At 40.7% G+C, this 17,539-nt stretch overlaps 1 protein-coding gene across 4 annotated transcripts in view; it reads left to right on the plus strand.

Annotated features, from left to right (window-relative positions):
• ZFYVE16 (zinc finger FYVE-type containing 16) overlaps positions 1-17,539 on the plus strand; it is a 55,211-nt gene that overhangs the window by 12,427 nt on the left and 25,245 nt on the right. For 3 of the 4 annotated variants that reach the window (XM_073344357.2, XM_073344355.2, XM_073344358.2), the window contains exons 2-7: positions 970-1,129; positions 2,965-3,073; positions 3,285-5,527; positions 12,071-12,167; positions 13,752-13,928; positions 15,873-16,015. In XM_073344357.2, coding sequence (XP_073200458.2) covers positions 3,004-3,073; positions 3,285-5,527; positions 12,071-12,167; positions 13,752-13,928; positions 15,873-16,015 — 2,730 coding nt within the window. In that variant the 5' untranslated portion in view covers positions 970-1,129; positions 2,965-3,003. The remainder of the gene's footprint in view (positions 1-969; positions 1,130-2,964; positions 3,074-3,284; positions 5,528-12,070; positions 12,168-13,751; positions 13,929-15,872; positions 16,016-17,539) is intronic. The other variant, XM_073344356.2, reaches the window with a different exon arrangement.

Consider the following 17,539-nt stretch of genomic DNA (forward strand, 5'->3'; position numbering starts at 1 on the left):
ATATGTCTGATTTACAAGGTTTTTGTATGTGGGTTGCAGTGTTCGGTGTTGCATAATATTGACACTCTAAACTTTAATATTGAAAGTCAATGTTCATAAAGCTCTTCAGTAATTTTTATTGTGCATATAAAAGTAAATTTTTAAGTAATGTTTTAAGGCATTGTTAATATTTTATTTTTGAAGGTTTAATAGTATAGAAACATAAGAATTGCCATATTGGATCAGACCAGAGTTCTGGTCCAGTATCCTGTTTCATAGTGGCCAGTATGAGGTGTTTCAGAGTAAGGTGCAAGAAACCCCACAGTGGACAACTATAGAATAACCTATCCTTGGAAGAAGTTTGTGCCTAACCCGCATCAGTTAGTGGTGGGCTCATACCTGTTGGTCTGATAATTTATATCCCTTCTTATAAGAGGAAGAAATTGTTTGTGACAAGACTAAAAGCAAGTGTACAGGTTCTCAGCTCTAATACAAGTTCTAAATATGAAGTGGTAGCTTCTAAAATGACTGTTTACGCAACAGTTTTCTTTTTATATAATGTTTCTAAAAGTCTTATTTGTGCAGAGTGATCTAGTGAAATAATTGATCATGAAAAGGAATAAGTTAATGGTCACTATGGAAAACTGACCTGGGGGTAGAAGAAGGCCCTGTGTCCACCTAGGCCCACCTGTCTAGTATTCGTAACGTCATTTTTCTCTCAATGCTTGTAACTTTCTTTATGCATAGAATAATTAAAGCAGGCAGAACATAAAATAATACTTAAAGTAGTTTTGTCTTGGACTACATTTCTCAAGATATTAATACAATGATAAGCTTTGTGCCCCAAATCATTATTGTTGCCATCAGAAGGCTCTTTATTGCCTATATGAAATGAATTTGTGGTCTGTCAAGTTCTCACTTGCCAGGAGACCACATATCAAATGTGGTGGTTTATTTTGTAACTGGTTGTCATTTTTTTTCCGGTGTTAGGTACAGAGGCAGATGATTGAATGAATGGACAAGGAAAGGAGACGAGGAATAGGGTTAAAACAATTTGGAAAGCTTGCACTACTGCTGTCTATGCTATGCCTATTTTATAGGCAAATAAAGAGTTCAGTTGACAAGTCACACAGCCCACTAAAGACTGCAGGTCAGTTGGAGTGACTAATGCATGGCTGGGAGTATAGTAACCCAAAGGAGACACTGTGTATTCAGAAAGTTTCTTAGTTACTGTACTCAAACATAATTGAGTTGGTGATTCTTGCCTGTGCACATACACATTTGTAGTAGGCACTGAAGTGTATAAATCTAAATAACAGTTGCATTTCATTTTCCTTCTCCTTCTAATACAAACTTCCATTTAATTATAAAATCTTTGCTGGTAAAGTTGGTAGAGAACACTAAGATTGGTAGAATACTAAACAACAAAAAGAACAGGTTTCTGTTAGAGTGATGTGAATAGCCTGGTTAAATGATCACAATCCAACAAAATGTGGTTTTAATACAGGTAAATGCAAGTAATATCTGGGAACATAGAACGCTGGCTATACCTCTGTCTTGGAAAGCAGTGATTCATAGAAGGTCTTAGGGGTGATTGTAGATCACTCTCAGCATGAGCGCTCAGTGCAATGCTGCAGCAAAAAAGGGCCAATGTGATCTCTGGATGTATAAAAAGGGAATATTAGGTAGAAATAAGGAAGTGATCTTGTTTCTGTACACAGCATAGGTAACACTGCTGCTAGAATACTGTGTACTGTTCTGGCATCCACGCTTCCAGAAAACGATATGGAAATACTGGAAAGAGTTAGGAGGCCTACAAAAATAATCCAGGACTGGCAAACAAGCCTTGCAACACAACACCAAAGGAGCTCAATTTACTCAGTTTGAGAGGTGATATAATCACTGTGCACAGGTATATACAGGTGAAAAAGATATCTGATAGTAAGGGGATTTTCAGTCTTGCAGACAAAGGCATAACAAGATCCAGTGGCTGGATGTTGAAGTTGGACAACTTCATCCTTGAAATAAGATGCAACTTCCTAGCTGTGAGGGTAATTAAGCATTGGAGCACTTTGTTGGGGGAGGTAATGGAGTCACCCTCACTTGGAATCATTAAAATTAGATTAGAAATCTTTCTAAAAAATATACTTTAATCCAGTTCTGGGAGGAATTCTGTGTTGTGTAGGTGGTCAGGAGTCAGGCTTTGCAGTCTTTGGCTCCCCCTGTTCATTCCTTCCCTTAATGTGCCATAGAGAGAACAAGAAGCTCTGCATTGCCCTATGCATACTCATAATACTTGCAGCCTGCACTAATTCGTTGACTGTAATCAAATATCATGCTTCAGGGTTTCAGCTGGTCACTTTCAGGGATCAGGAGGGAATTTTCCTACTCAGTACACAATTGGCCAGTTGAATTCTGTTCTCCCCGCCCCCCTCCACCTCCCTTCCTTAGGGCATTGGTGGTACCTCCAGTTTCTCCTGTCTTCTGCCTGTGGTGCGCCTCAGGTTAGCTTCCTGAGAACTGAAATGGTTTGATCTGAAGTTTTTGGGTTCAATTTAAGGGTTACTCAGTGAAATTTAGTAGCCTGAGATATACAGGAGATCAGACTAGATGATCAAGTGGTGTCTGTTCTTTGTGGTTCATTCCTACCCTAAACTCTTTGAAACTATGAAATTGTGACAGTACAGCAAATGCCTTCAAATGATTCAGTTTTGGCAAGGCTATTTAAATCCCTTTGTTTCTTTGTGAAGATTCCTGAGAACATATTGAACATAAAGATTTTACAATGCGGTGTTTATAATCTTGGGTTCTGTATATGGGGAGATGGCAAGGGGCTATTCTAAAATTTGCAAGAAAATATTTCATTGTAAAATATAAAGCTGTTCTCATTCTCAAAAGAGCATTTTTATGAAAATTTTTAGGATTCTGTAAACCGTTTGCTACCCAATCCTTTGAATAAATAAAACAGCACATTCTTCTTTATAGGTACAAGAGGGCTAAAATTTCACTAGAGCCACAACTAGAATGGACAATTACTTTAAAGCAGCAGTCTGTGACTTGGACAAACTACTTGATGAATTTGAGCAAAATACAGGTTAGTTGGATCTTTGTGCTACTTTTTTTTCTTTTCTTTCTGTATGGGGAAAACAAACTTAAATAGTTAAGACCAAGAGGAAGTGAAAATAATTTTGTCTGTTCATAAGTGGTGGTTTTTTGTTTGAAGAAAGCTTTAGCGAGGTGGGAGTGCCGTTTGAAGGAACCAGTTTTATAAACTTTGCTTTTGATCTCTCTTTGTTTTTAAATAGATGAACTTGACTGCTACAGAGCAGCTGCAAACCAGTGTGATTCAATACAGCATTCAGTCTCTTCAGAATTGGATTGCTTACAACCTGTATTCCTCATACCAAAAGTGCAAGAATATGTTAGCAGTTGTAGTATGTCAGAAGAATTCTCTCTAGCCAGTCAGGCTACAACAAATACAGCAAAGTTTGAACTGAATTCCTCAGCACAAAATGAGAAAAATGTTACTGGACTTGATCTTCTATCTTCTGTGGATGGTGGTGCCTCAAATGAAATTCAGCCTTTGAGCCTGGGGAGGTGTAGTATACCTGTATGTGATCTCATCAGTGACACAGGTAATTTGATCCATTCAACGAGTAATCATGAAGATATTCAGAAGCTGCAGCCAGGTGACTTCCAGTGCAATGAGAATTCTTTGGTTGGCTTTGATTTATCTTTAGTACCAGCTACAGTTTGCAGTTTGTCAGTAGCTTTCGGTGGTGTTTCAGGCACACAACAACAGAATGGTGGGGACACAACACCACAAGATGCAGGACATGTTGCAACAAAAGAGTTGAGCCAGTTGGATTTTAAAACACACAATCGTGGTAAAGCAAAGCTCTCTGATTCATGTGATGATCAAAATAGGACAGAAACTTTAAAGGATATTCAGATATTTGATCAGCTGGAACAAATTACAGGCCTTAACGCTACATCTGCCTTTGTAACATCACAGAGCCCAGAAGCTCTCAGTTCCAAAGATGACACAACCGTTGAAAAGCTGTCTTGTGAATCATTAAAAGATGAAAATCTGTGCTATGTGATAAGTCAAGAGGCACCTGAAGAGAGTGTTAATGACAATGTATTTTCAAAAGATGACGGTAATGGGGAATCCTTGCCTTCTGATCTGCCAAAGAGTTCTGAATTACACAAAAACAGTTTAAAATTATCTGGAAAGTGTGTTATACCAGACTCTTCATCTCAAATAGAGGATAGAGTAGTACTAGATAAGATGAAAAGTGCAGAAGAAAACATGTGCAGTCCAGAACTTAATACCAATGAAATATTGCACAGTGTTTCAACTTCACATGTAACTGCTGAAGATACCCAAACCTCATTGTCATGTCTTCCACTTGCTGTATCCATGTGTGGTTCATTAGTTGTAACAGAAGACAAAAGTGATCATATACCTCAGAATGAAAAAGCAGATGTCATCAGTGATACTGTGACTATGCATGCAGGACAATCTAAGCCTGGATTCCCCAATGTGGAATCCTCTGGAAAGATGAAACCTTCTGAACAGGAAGGATATCTAAACCAAATCAACCAATGCTTTGTAGAAGAAGCTATAACTATAGATGGAAAGAAGAGGGAATCTGACAACAAAATTAATAAAGGTGATTCTCCCCAAATGCATGCTGCTGTTGCTGCTGGAGAAGCTAAAATTGAACTGTGCAGTGATGGTATTCAGCCAGTTGACAGTCATGATCAAAGTATTACTTGTCCAGTTTTAGCTGACTTAACTATTGAGGAATACTTAATTAAAAGTGATTCACTGATTAGTGATGCTGAGCTTGATGCCTTCTTATCTGGACAGAGTTTTCAGCCCAGTAATTCACAGCCCTTTGAAGAAGGCATGGACGACCTGCTGGAGTCTGATGCAAATCAGGCAAACAACCTGGATTTCGAAAAGGTCAGTGATTCACAAACAAAAGCAAAACTGGAGGAGATTGGAGAGATTTCCAGTGTTAATAGTACTTGTAGAATAGCTGATATTGAATATAAATTGGAGTCTCCCCCAGAAAAAAGTACATATCCTATTCAACAAGAGGCCTCTAACCATATAACTGAGACTCGTATTGAAGTACCTGTCCCTACTCTTAGCCATCAGAATGTACATATTGGAGGTGCTAGACCTAAACAGTTGCTTAATCTTTCTCAAAGAACTGCAATTGAGAGAGAGTTCAGCAAGCCAGATATGCCTAGGACTGAATTCCAGGAAGTGAATTCCTTACCGCCAAAGGCCTCTCTCTCAGAAACCAAAACTAGTACCGATATAAGCTCCAAATGTAATCCATCTGATGCAGAAAACTCCTTGGAAGCAGGCGGAAGTTGTGTGCCTGCAAGTGTAGAACTTGGTAAAGCACCTCTAGTTCTGGGACTAAAACAGCCACCCTGGGTTCCCGATTCAGAGGCACCCAACTGCATGAACTGCCAAGTCAAGTTCACGTTTACAAAAAGAAGACACCACTGTCGGGCATGTGGGAAAGTAAGTTATGAAAAAATGCTTTGCATTACATTGTTTTGCCCAGGTATTGTGTTACAGCAGGGGTTTTCAAGCTGTGGTCCATGGACCCTTGGGGGTTGGCAAACTGTCTAAGGTTTCCAAAGGGGTCTGCATCTCCATTCAAAATTCTTTAGGGGTCCTCAAATGAAAAATACGATGCCATAACACAATGGTTTTCAGTCTAATAAGACCACTCTGACTTAGTTTTTCCTTCCTTTGCCTGATATTTAGTGCTACTTTTTTAGGCTCTACCAACCTTTCATTAGGAAACTTTTGTCAAATACTAAGTGAGTCATCAGTAACTCTTTATAAACTATAAAACTACAGAGTTAAATTTAATTCAATCACTGAAAATTAAGCAAAGATATAAGATTTTACTGTGAAAATACAGTTGAGGTGAAAAATCTTGCCCTATGACCTATTATTGACCAACTTAAGCTGATTACTGAGGAGTTTTTTCATTGGCTGTCCAAAGTTTTTCTCTATCTTCTAAATCAGAGGTGGGTAAACTACGGCCTGTGGGCTGCATCCGGGCCGGGGGATCATCCTGCCCGGCCCCTGAGCTCCCAGCTAGGGAGGCTAGTCCCCGGCCCCTCCCTCGCTGTTGCCCCTCCTCTGCAGCTATGCTGCTATGTGGGCAGTGCCCTGGCCCGCTGCTCCTGCCGGGCAGCGTGGTGGCGTGGCTGACTCCGGCATCGTAAGGGGGTGAGGAGTGGGGGGGTCCCTGGAGGCGGTCAGGGGATGGAGCAAGGGGCGGTTGGATGGGGCAGATGTTCTGTGGGGGGCAGTCAGGGAACGTGGAACGCGGGGGACTGGATAGGCGTGGGAGTCCCACAGGGCCTGTCGGGGTCGGGAGTGTGGATAGGGGTCGGGGCAGTCAGGGGCAGAGGCAGTTGGATGAGGATGGGGTGCTGGAGGGCGGTGGTCCTGAGAGGGGGCGGTCAGGGGATAAGGAGCAGGGGGGTTGGATGGGTCGGGAGTTCTGAGGGAGGCAGTCAGGGGGCGGGAAGTGGGAGAGGGTGGATGGAGGTGGGGGCCAGGCTGTTTGGGGAGACACAGCCTTCCCTACCCGACCCTCCATATAGTTTTGCAATGCCGATGTGGCCCTCAGGCCAAAAAGTTTGCCCACCCCTGTTCTAAATGATGGAATAATAAATCTTAGTATTTCAAATCTTAATGAAATCTGAGAAAGTGCAGAGAATGTGGGGAAGACAACTCATAATTATTCTTGATTGTGGTAATCTTTAAAGTGGTCGGTATAATGAATAAGATTTGCTATTTTCAGTTGCTATTTATTTTCCACTGTATGTCAGTGATGGGCTATGGAGCTAATATATTACACAAAATCACGTAGTTAAAAGAATATTAACACTGCAAACTCAAGCACTTGCAAAGTTAAGAAATGCTAGAATTAAGGATATTATCATAACATGTAGGAGCCCTAGTTCTGAACGAGGATCCCACTGTGCTAGGTGCTGTACAAACACAGAACAAAAGATCCCTGCCCCGAGGAGCTTAGTCTAAACCTGTGCAGCATTAATTTGAGCCTTAGTGCATATACGTTACAATAGTCTTAGACTTTAATTATATGATCACATACTATTTTTTACTAAGGACCCCTGCCTCATTCAATGCAGAAGATGAATAGTGCTTAATGAGCAGCAAGCTGCTATTTAGTGTTTTATTTTATCCTGATTCAGTGTGTGGCCCCATACCTTATTTACTGCACATCATTTAAAGCCTGCTCTGAATACATAATTAACTTCCTCATAGGCTTTTCTGTGGTACTCCATCATTATCGGAGTGCTTCACAAATAGGAATACGTTTTATTTTCACCTCGCTCCAGTCAGGTGACAGTATTATTCCTGTTTTACACACAGAGGAAGCTGTGGCACAGAGATTAAGGTCAACAGTGTACACTGATTTTGGGTGACTGCTTTGAGATGCCTAGCGCCTGATTTTTTTTTTGAAGCACTTAACATGTTATTTTTACCATTTTGCATGTTCAAAGCACATCTCCCATAGATTCTCTTTAAAGCGGAGTGTTTAGCACTTCTGCATATCCTACCCCAGGTGCTTAGTTAGTGACCACCTGTGAGAAGTTGGATTTAACAAGTTGTCCAGAATCACATGGAAACTCTATGGCCGAGGCAGAGAGAGAATCCGGTTTTCCAGAGGATCATTCAACTGCCTTAACCGTGAGACCACCTTTTCTCTTGCTGCTGTCCCCAGCCTTATTCACTACATACCTTCTAAATTCTGTAGCAAATGACACAAGGGTATTACACACACCTCCTTCATAATGCAACCCTGTTTCATCCTCTGAGCAGTTCTACCTTGTGCTGTGACTGAGACAGGAGTCCTGTTTAAAAAACAAAAAAAGTATGTGATTATGTAATGGCGATTGTATCATAATGCATACTCGTAGGGGGACTGTGTGAGTTTGTGGGCAGTATTAATTTTGACATTGCCTAACTTTTGAGTACTTGACATTACAAACTTAATTTTTTCACATCTTTTTATGTATAATTTTGTTTGTAGCTTCTTTAAAAGGAAATTTGAAAAAAAAAGTTATTTCATAGATTTATATTGACAACACAGGGTTGAGTAACAGGGTTGGAACTTTTAGATCCACAGCACAGACATCTGCCACTTGGGCTCATGGTAACAGAGTGTTATCTGGTATGTGAACCAGACACTAAAAGAGGATGAACACTCATTTTGGTGGTAGGTTTCACAGCTGTTTTGCTGATGACAGAAGTATGTTGAGATTTGGGAATGTTGGGTTCCATTTGAAGTTCTGGAGGACTGTGTTCTCTAGCGGTCACAGATTCTCCTACCTCTGGTCTTTACCCCAAGCCTGACCCATTCTGTGTCTGTCCCTTCCATCCTACTCATGTCTAAGTAGTCTCCCCCGCATACCTCATACCATTCCCCTTGCCTAGCTAGTTTGTCTTTTTTCCTCAGTGCTCCCCATCAGAGTCCCATCCCAGTTTCCTTGCCCAGCCAATTCCAGTCTTTCTCCTTCCCCATAGCTAGTTATGCGAATCTACTCCCTCTCCCCCATCTGTGCTTGTCTCTGGTCTCTTCTGCATGGGAGTCAGCTGTTTCTTCATCCACATTGCCTGAGAGCACAGGAGAATTAGTCTTCTTGCTCTTAGTTTCTGTGCCTGTTGCTACATTACCTGCAGTTGGTGTTCCAGGCTAATGTCTTGCTTAGCTCTTGCAGCCCTGGGCTAGAGCATGTCCAGTACAGTTGGCATTTTCAGAAAACTTAGCTTCCAAACTCTTAACAAGTCTCTACTGAGCATGTGCAAACTGAGACCCTGAGGTGCCCCTGTGCATTCTCAGATGTGGGATGTAGATGGTCCCTGGTGTTGAGCTGAAAAAGCATCTTGAAAAGCCATATCCTTTGACCCCTTCTGTGGTATGTGAGATCTTGTATGGGAGTGATGTAGATTGCTTCACTGTTACTTCACAGTTCGCAGTTGCTTCACTGTTACTGCAGAAAATGAATGGAACCTGCTTTCATCCAGTCAAGCTGGGTCTTAGTCTAATTTACCAATTTCTTTTAATTAAGAGTGGCATAGAAAAGCTCAGTGTACATAGCCTGACTTGTCCCTGGAGCCTTCAGAGCCTTTACTGGGCCCACATTGGGCCAAGAGCCTTGTAAGAGCTATAAGAAGTATGTTTGTGGTGATGTAGGAAGCGCCCATCTTGGTGCCCACTTCTGACACCATTGCCCTTGGGCCCAGTGCCACACCTTTCCTCCAACACTGATACCTCTGTCTTGGCACAGTAAGTGCATGCAGATGCCTGTTGGGGTTAAAGAAAGGAGTCACAGAATCTCACTACAAGACGGTAAAAGCAGAAGTGAACAAGCGCTATTCTTCATATTTCCTGACATACGAAGGCCTTGGAAACTCTCATATGGCACAGCTGTAATCTATTTAAGTTCCTCTCGAGCCAGTGTATTGTCATCAACTAACTTGGACCCTTCACTGATCTGGATGCTGGTAGCCCCTTTGATCTCTGTAGACCTGAGTGGGGGTCCACCATCGAGAATACTAGACCCCCTCCCCACCATCTACCACATGCTTTTCTGCAACCTGACTCTGTTCCTGTATCAAATTCTCTGGTCTCTATCTGGTACCATCTCAAAGACTTTCAGCCCTTTTGGAAATGAACCTTTAAGGTCCGCTGTCTTGACCTTGATACTCTGCACATTTGCCCTTGCCTCAGATCCAGATATCATGGAAACATCTCATGCAGGGCCCTCTTGAGTTCTATATGTAGGGCCACATGAGGAACTTAGGCAGCACCATGACCAACTCCGGTACTGACCTGTGTGCTGGCATTGATCCTCTCACAGCTGTCTATTCACCTGGCACTGATTCACCCTTCCTTGCTGACACCAATACTAACCCTGCACCCCTCACAGCTTCTGGAAGAGCTGCCTATATCTGAGGAATGTGATGAGACTCCTTTGGTGAAACATACAGATTGGTGCTTCATCCATTTCCCCTCATGATAAATGGACAGTTTCAGGAACTCTTGGGGAGCTAGGCAAATGCTCTCAAGTTGCAAACAGTTTCACCAGGGACATCTGATTCCCCGTTTGACATATTACAGATGCAGACCAGGGAAAAGCTTGCTCTGCCTATCAGCTCTGGCCTTCTCAGTCCAGCCAAGGATATCTGATTCTCTCCTTTCTTATTCCCACCTGTATCAAAGAGAAGACAGGATGTGTCCCAGACTAGCTGAAGGACATAGATTTTTTACTACAGCACTTTTCATAATTCAAGAACCCCTGACGGGTCCCAGGGAAAAACTGGTACAAACCAAGCAGTTCTGTAGACTAGTGGGCTTGATTCCTCATCGACCTATGCCTTTGCTCATCTGAACATGGGTAGTGGGTTATTATTCACTAAATGTACAGACGAAATTGACCATCCCTTCTCCAATGCTCCCAACAGTTTGTGTGGAAAACAGGGACAAAATCTTCAGGGGAAGCCCTTTGCTCTCCCTTTTCCTGTCATCACGGTCACCTTGGATGCTTCCAGTCTGGGCTGGGTTGTGTATCAAAATACATGATCTAAGGAACACCTGGAGTCCAGACACCATATCAGAGTAATGGAGCTCAGGGTAGTGTAATGGGCTATTAAAGCCTTTTGTCCATTCCTGCAGCTATGTGTAGTACAGGTGCTTGACAACACCATGGGCATGTGTTAAATCAACAAGCAGGGAGGAGCACGTTCTCAGCTCCTATCTGCAGAGGCAAGAAAACTGTAAATGTAGTATATCCAGAACCAAATCCACCTGTTGTTCTTGCTGGGAAAGTGAATGTGAAGGCACACTTGCTTGGCAAGAGGATTTAGGATCAACCATGAACACAAGTGGCTCTTGAAACTAGTGGTGGCTATTGCAGCATTTTGTGAATAGGGTCACTCAATAATAGATTTCTCTGAGTTGGGACAGAGCACCAAAGTGTATTACACAAGAGCACACAGACAAAAGCTCTTTCTCGGATGCATTTCTGCTGGGCTATAGCCAACATCTTCTTCTATATGTTTTCTATTCCATTCCCCTGATGCCCAGGATCAAAAGGAAGATCAGGTTCAATTGAGCCAACTTTGTGACCTTGTCAGCACTGGTATCCAGGTCTTCTGCAGATGGCCAGAGAATATCTTTGCTTGCTGCCTGTGTGTCAATATTAAGGGAAGGGATTCTGCCACTCAACGTAGATGCACTTCCCCTAGCAGTATGGAAGATAACCTGCTGGATAATGAAGTTCCTGTCCTCTAAGGGCTCAGACCATCTTCTTACAATACAGGAGGACTTCAGTCTAACATGTGACCTAAAGAAAAAAATGCAAGTGGGTTTACTATCTAGGCCACTGAATAAAAGGTTTGCTCAGTCTTAGGCTGGGAACTCTGCTGTCTGACAGTGTCTTCTGCACCTTTAAGTCTTGGGGTGGGGTTATCCTTAACGTCTCTGAAGTTCCACATGGCAGTAATATCTGCTCAGAAGTTACATTAAGGTCAAACCCATTTTTTCTCATCCTACACTTTCTAGGTTTCTTATGGTCATAGTAAATGCATTTTTCCCCATTTAAGGAGTGGCCACCTTCATGAGACCTAAAATCTTTCCTTCAAAGGCTTGTAATTTGGCCAAACTTAGGTGCATTTCCATGGGAACAGCAAAAAGTGCATCCTGGACATAAAGGCAATCCCTCCTAAACTTCATATTCCTGCTCCAAAACATGAGGGTGTAGAGCTTCTCAATGAGAAATGGTTTTGGAAATGTATTTATGAGGGCAACCCCCCCTCCCGCCCGCATTTTGAGAGATGTCTGCACCATGAGGCAGACACCCAGCATGGAAAATTTCAGCTCAGATGGTTAGCTTGGTAATTATACAAGTAAGTAAAAATAGTCTTGTAATGAGAAGTGTCAGGCAATCTTAACTGTAGGTGGCACTACCATCTCCATGTAAAATGTTTAAATTAGCTTTTGTTCTGACCCAGGTGTTCTGTGGTGTCTGTTGCAATCGGAAGTGCAAGCTGCAGTACACTGAAAAGGAAGCAAGAGTCTGTATTGGCTGTTACAAATCTATTAATAAAGGTAAAAAGTTGTGATCATGGTTTTATTTACTTGTAATTGCTACTTTTCCTCAAAGGAGAAAAGTTAAGTAAAATTGTTGTTTTAGGACTGAAGGATGAATCTGTGCACCCAGGAGGAAGCATTTCCTTTCTAAGATAGTGATTGAAATGTTGATTAAAATTTGCTTGGCTAATTTTAGTGATTAATTAAAGTGACTTCAATCTTCCATCTTCATTCTCTGCCACAGCCACCGTAATTATGCATATACTTGATGGAAAGGCATAGGGTTTCTAATGCAGCTAGAGTGCTGCTGGTTGGTTGGTTGGTATGGAGTCTAAATTGCAAAAATACTGCATGTAATTCCTTTCCCAAGACTGTGTGTGTTGAGGCAAGCGACATTTTCAACCTATGTTTACCTGAAGAAGGCTTCCTCAGATTGTTTCCAAGACTGTGTCGCCTAGTCCACTCTATTATGCCTCCACTTGTGTCATAAATGTTCATATAAATGGGCTTTGCAAGATTGTGCAGTCTTTTTTGAGGAAGGTTAAATTGTGTGAAGATGTGACATTATTAGTATGGGGAACAAGAGTGACAAACTGAAACCCTAATTTCTTGTATTGAAACATTTAACAAAGATAAAAGAAGGAGTGCATTCCTGTTTTATTTACCATGATTTTTTATCATAAATCTGATTGATTTCTTCCTTTTTGATTATCCCAGTTAAAGCTTGTTTTTACTTGTAATATTCTCCTGCCTGTAAATAGAAGAGTTAAGCACCTAAATGTGATTGGTATTGAAACTCCACCATAGACCCTTCTTTACCTTTCCCAATATGGAGAATATGGGATTTGTCAGTACTTCACAAATATTGTCACAACTGAGCATGAAATCAAGCTAGCGTGACTTGTGATTAATAGACAGAAGAACATAGCATCATTACTTAAGTTGGGAAATTGTTAGTCTGTTTTTTTACAGTCTCTGTGAATATCCTTCTCCATTTGATTACTTTTGTAAATGATAGGTTTCAGAGGGATAGCTGTGTTAGTCTGTATCGGCAAAAACAACGAAGAGTCCTTGTGGCACCTTACAGACTAACAAATTTATTTGGGCATAAGCTTTCATGGGCTATAACCCACTTCATCAGATGCATGGAGTGAAAAATACAGTTGGCAGGTATAAATATACAGCACATGAAAATATGGGAGTTGCCTTACCAAGTGGGGGCAGGGAGGGTCAATGCTTACGAGGCCAATTCAGTCAGGGTGGATGTGGCCCATTCCCAACAGTTGACAAGAAGGGGTGAATATCAACACAGGGAAAATTACTTTTTGTAGTGCCCACAAAAGCTTATGCCCAAATACATTTGTTAGTCTCTAAGGTGCCGCAAAGACTCCTCATTGTTTTTGTTGTAAATGAGGCATGTGTGGTTGCAGGAATTACATGGTTTGTTGTATGCTCATTGCTGAAGCAAAAGGCTGTACGAGTGTCCATTTCTACATTTTGAAGAAAAATAGACAGGAATATTTAACTTAAAATTTGAGGCAGCTGTAAACATTTAATAAATGGCACGATCTTATACACTAAGTGCATTATTTTTCCTTTTAGCACAGGCATTTGAAAGGATGATGAGTCCAACTGGTACTATCCCTAATTCCAGTGTCTCCTCTGAATATTGTTCTACTGTTCCACCTTTGCAGGAAGCCCAGACAGTTGGCACACCTAATTCTCCTTCATCTTCTCTTTTGTTACCTATCTCTGTACTTAAACAACCAGGTGCTGATGGTAAGTGCAACTCAAAATTATTTAAATCTGTTATCTAAATTTTCTAAGTTATTCAGCATATACTCTTTCAACACATACACAGAATAGATGCTTTTGCAGAATGGCTAGATTTATTTAGTCGATCAGTGTAGCCATTCAGAAAAGGCTATGGGTTGAGAAAAAAGATGGTATTAGGGTTAAGATACTGGACTTGGAGTCAGGTTCCCTGTGTGAGCTTGGGTGAGTCACTCAATTTCTTTGTCTTAGTTCTTCATCTGTTAAATAGCTAAAGGAAGTATATTACCCCTATCTTGTCTAGTTTGGTTGTAAGCTTTTCAGGGTAGGGACTGTCTCTTACTGTGTCCAATGTATAGTACAAGGGACTGTGATCTCAGATGGGGCCTCTAGGTGCTACAGGAAGATAAATAATACTGAAACAAAGCAAGTAGCTGGGTGACAACATTCTCTGGCGAGAAGTGATAATGGATAAAGCACATTTTCATCTCATTTATGTCAACTACACTTCTGAATTTTTTCTGCTTACTACAAAAATGTCACTGATAAAAGATTAGATGTACTTAGAGTGTCTTTAAAACAAAAAGTGGTAAGTTATATGAATTGTTTTGTTGATAAACTATTGTCTTGTATCCGTGGTATGTTGCCATCCTTGTATTACTCCAGTGGTATACCAATAAAATAAAAACCAGCAGGATCTTCTTAAAAGGGGAAAAGGCAAAATGCCACATTTATTCTGAATACAGAAAGAAAGAATCATAGTAAGCAGTTAGTTATAGCTATAACATTCCATTCAATTTAATATTTATTCACACACACACACACGTCCTGCAAAGTTGTTACCATACTTACCAGCCTTAGAGGTCTTCATGCCAAGCCACTGGCCAGGTCGCCTGGACATGAGGAGGGAGTAGGGCCTTGTCAGATATACGTCTGACACTCCTGGAAGTTGGTTTGCAGAATCAGACCCCAAAGTTATCAAATTCCTATAAAAATGGACTCTAAAAACTATTCCTATGCCAGTCTATGGGAATTGCTTCATCATGCTGTTCCTGAATCAATCAGCAGATGGTACATTCCTGACTGCTCCGTGTTGTTCAGTTCTCCCATCCTTGAGGCTGTTGGGTGGATTCCAGTCTGCCCTCCGGGGGTCCTATATTTGTTTCCACTTGACACCTTCTTCGGCCGATGGACACTGGATTCTTAGGCTGGCACCTCCCTGATCATTCAGTTATTATCCACACCAAGCATCCATCCACATACATCCTCTATTTTAATCACGATTGTTAATAAAGCGAGATAACTACAACAAAAGGGCGGGGAGTCTCTGTGCTGTTTCTGTTGTTACAAAGTATTGCTTTGAGAACAGACTCTGTCTTAGGATGTACTAACACAATTAGCAGCTTGCAAGTTTCACACAGAGGGAGAGAAACAGTACCAAAAACCAAGAGACCTCTTAATTAGTAATACCCTGGAATTTAAACTATGGGGAATCAAACTCATTTGTGATTTTAATACAGAACTTCTTTAATATGATCCAACATGAGAGGTAATTGATTAAGTAAATAGCAGCCTGTTTTAACTAATTAGGAATTGATGCATTAAGTATAGCTTGGTTACTTCTGCTGCTGGTGTGGGAATATCTTTGCCCACAGTTCTGCTTGACTGATTGCAGAGAATACCAGTTTTGTGTGTACGGTGACTGCTTAGTTCCAGTAACTTTTACTACTTTTAAATCAGAAAATTCCCATGTTTTGAAGAAATATATGTAGAAAGATGCATCACTTGCACTCCAAAAATCTCTGAACTATAATTATGGTTCATACTAAATCCAACATGCTTAATGTAAAATCTTAATTTGGAAAAAAGCCTGAAAATTTATACAGACGCTTTTGCTGTTGGAAAACTGTGGTAATACCAAGTTAGTATTCTTTTTTTAACCCATTTTAGGGCTGTGTGCCAGAGAACAGAGGAGAGTCTGGTTTGCAGATGGTATTTTGCCTAATGGTGAAGTTGCAGACACAACAAAACTATCTTCTGGAGTCAAGAAGTCTTCGCAAGAGCTGAGTCCAGCAAGCCCTGACTTACCAGAGGTGCATATGGTATATTCTCAAAAGTATACACTGATTCATGATTTTTATAGATAAAAAGTTGATTGTCTTTAAACAGCTTTGTTTGCCCGTTTAAGATGACACCCTGTCAAGGTTCCTCCCCCACTCTGAACTCTAGGGTACAGATGTGGGGACCTGCATGAAAACCTCCTAAGCTTACTTTTACCAGCTTAGGTTAAAACTTCCCCAAGGTACAAATTAATTTTATCCTTTGTCCTTGGAATAACCACTGCCACCACCAAACTCTAACTGGGTTTACTGGGAAACGTAGTTTGGACACGTCTTTCCCCCCAAAATCCTCCCAACCCTTGCACCCCACTTCCTGGGAAAGGTTTGGTAAAAATCCTCACCAATTTGCATAGGTGACCACAGACCCAAACCCTTGGATCTGAGAACAATGAAAAAGCATTCAGTTTTCTTACAAGAAGACTTTTAATAGAAATAGAAGTAAATAGGAGTAAAGGAATCACCCCTGTAAAATCAGGATGGTAGGTACCTTACAGGGTAATTAGATTCAAAACATAGAGAATTCCTGTAGGCAAAACCTTAAGTTACAAAAAAGACACACAGACAGAAATAGTCATTGTATTCAGCACAATTCTTTTCTCAGCCATTTAAAGAAATCATAATCTAACACATACCTAGCTAGATTACTTACTAAAAGTTCTAAGACTCCATTCGTGGTCTATCCCCAGCAAAAGCAGCATACCAACAGACACAGACCCTTTGTTTCTCTCCCTCCTCCCAGCTTTTGAAAGTAACTTGTCTCCTCATTGGTCATTTTGGTCAGGTGCCAGCGAGGTTACGTTTAGCTTCTTAACCCTTTACAGGTGAGAGGATTTTTCCTCTGGCCAGGAGGGATTTTAAAGGGGTTTACCCTTCCCTTTACATTTATGACACACCCTCATAAATGCAGTGTTATGTGGCTTTGACTCCTTTCAGGCCAGTTGGATTTCATCAATTTTAATCAACTTTTTCATTTGTACTTCAGTTATTTTCTAAAGAAAGATACATTCTCACTGGTTGATTCAACATGTTTTAATGGTTCTATTACAACTAAATAGAACCTTTACACTAAATTTGTTACATCTTTTTTGCTACCTTGGAAGTTACATTGTAACTATATACATTTATTTAAGCAATTATATAGTTTAACGTTTTCAATTATTTTTAATGGTACATTTTTAGTGTGTGAGAACATCGTGGATGATATGTTGCTTATTTAGATAAGTGACTTTTTGCTCATTATTCATGTCAAGCTGCATTAGGATGGTAACTGGAATTTAATTAAACACAAAATAGCATATAAAACTTATAATACAAAACAACCTTAAATGTTTTAGATACATAAACTTCTCTTGTCAAAACAAGTTTCATATTTTACAATTAAATGATTCATTAAAGGAATAGAGGGAATAACTATAGTCAGTGAATTAAACTGATTATTTCAGGTCAGCCTGGGAAAATTTTCAAATATGCCAATTTGAAAGTGACTGACTGGAGCTT

Source organism: Lepidochelys kempii, chromosome 5 (genome assembly GCF_965140285.1).
Source record: "Lepidochelys kempii isolate rLepKem1 chromosome 5, rLepKem1.hap1, whole genome shotgun sequence".
Classification (NCBI taxonomy): domain Eukaryota; kingdom Metazoa; phylum Chordata; order Testudines; family Cheloniidae; genus Lepidochelys; species Lepidochelys kempii.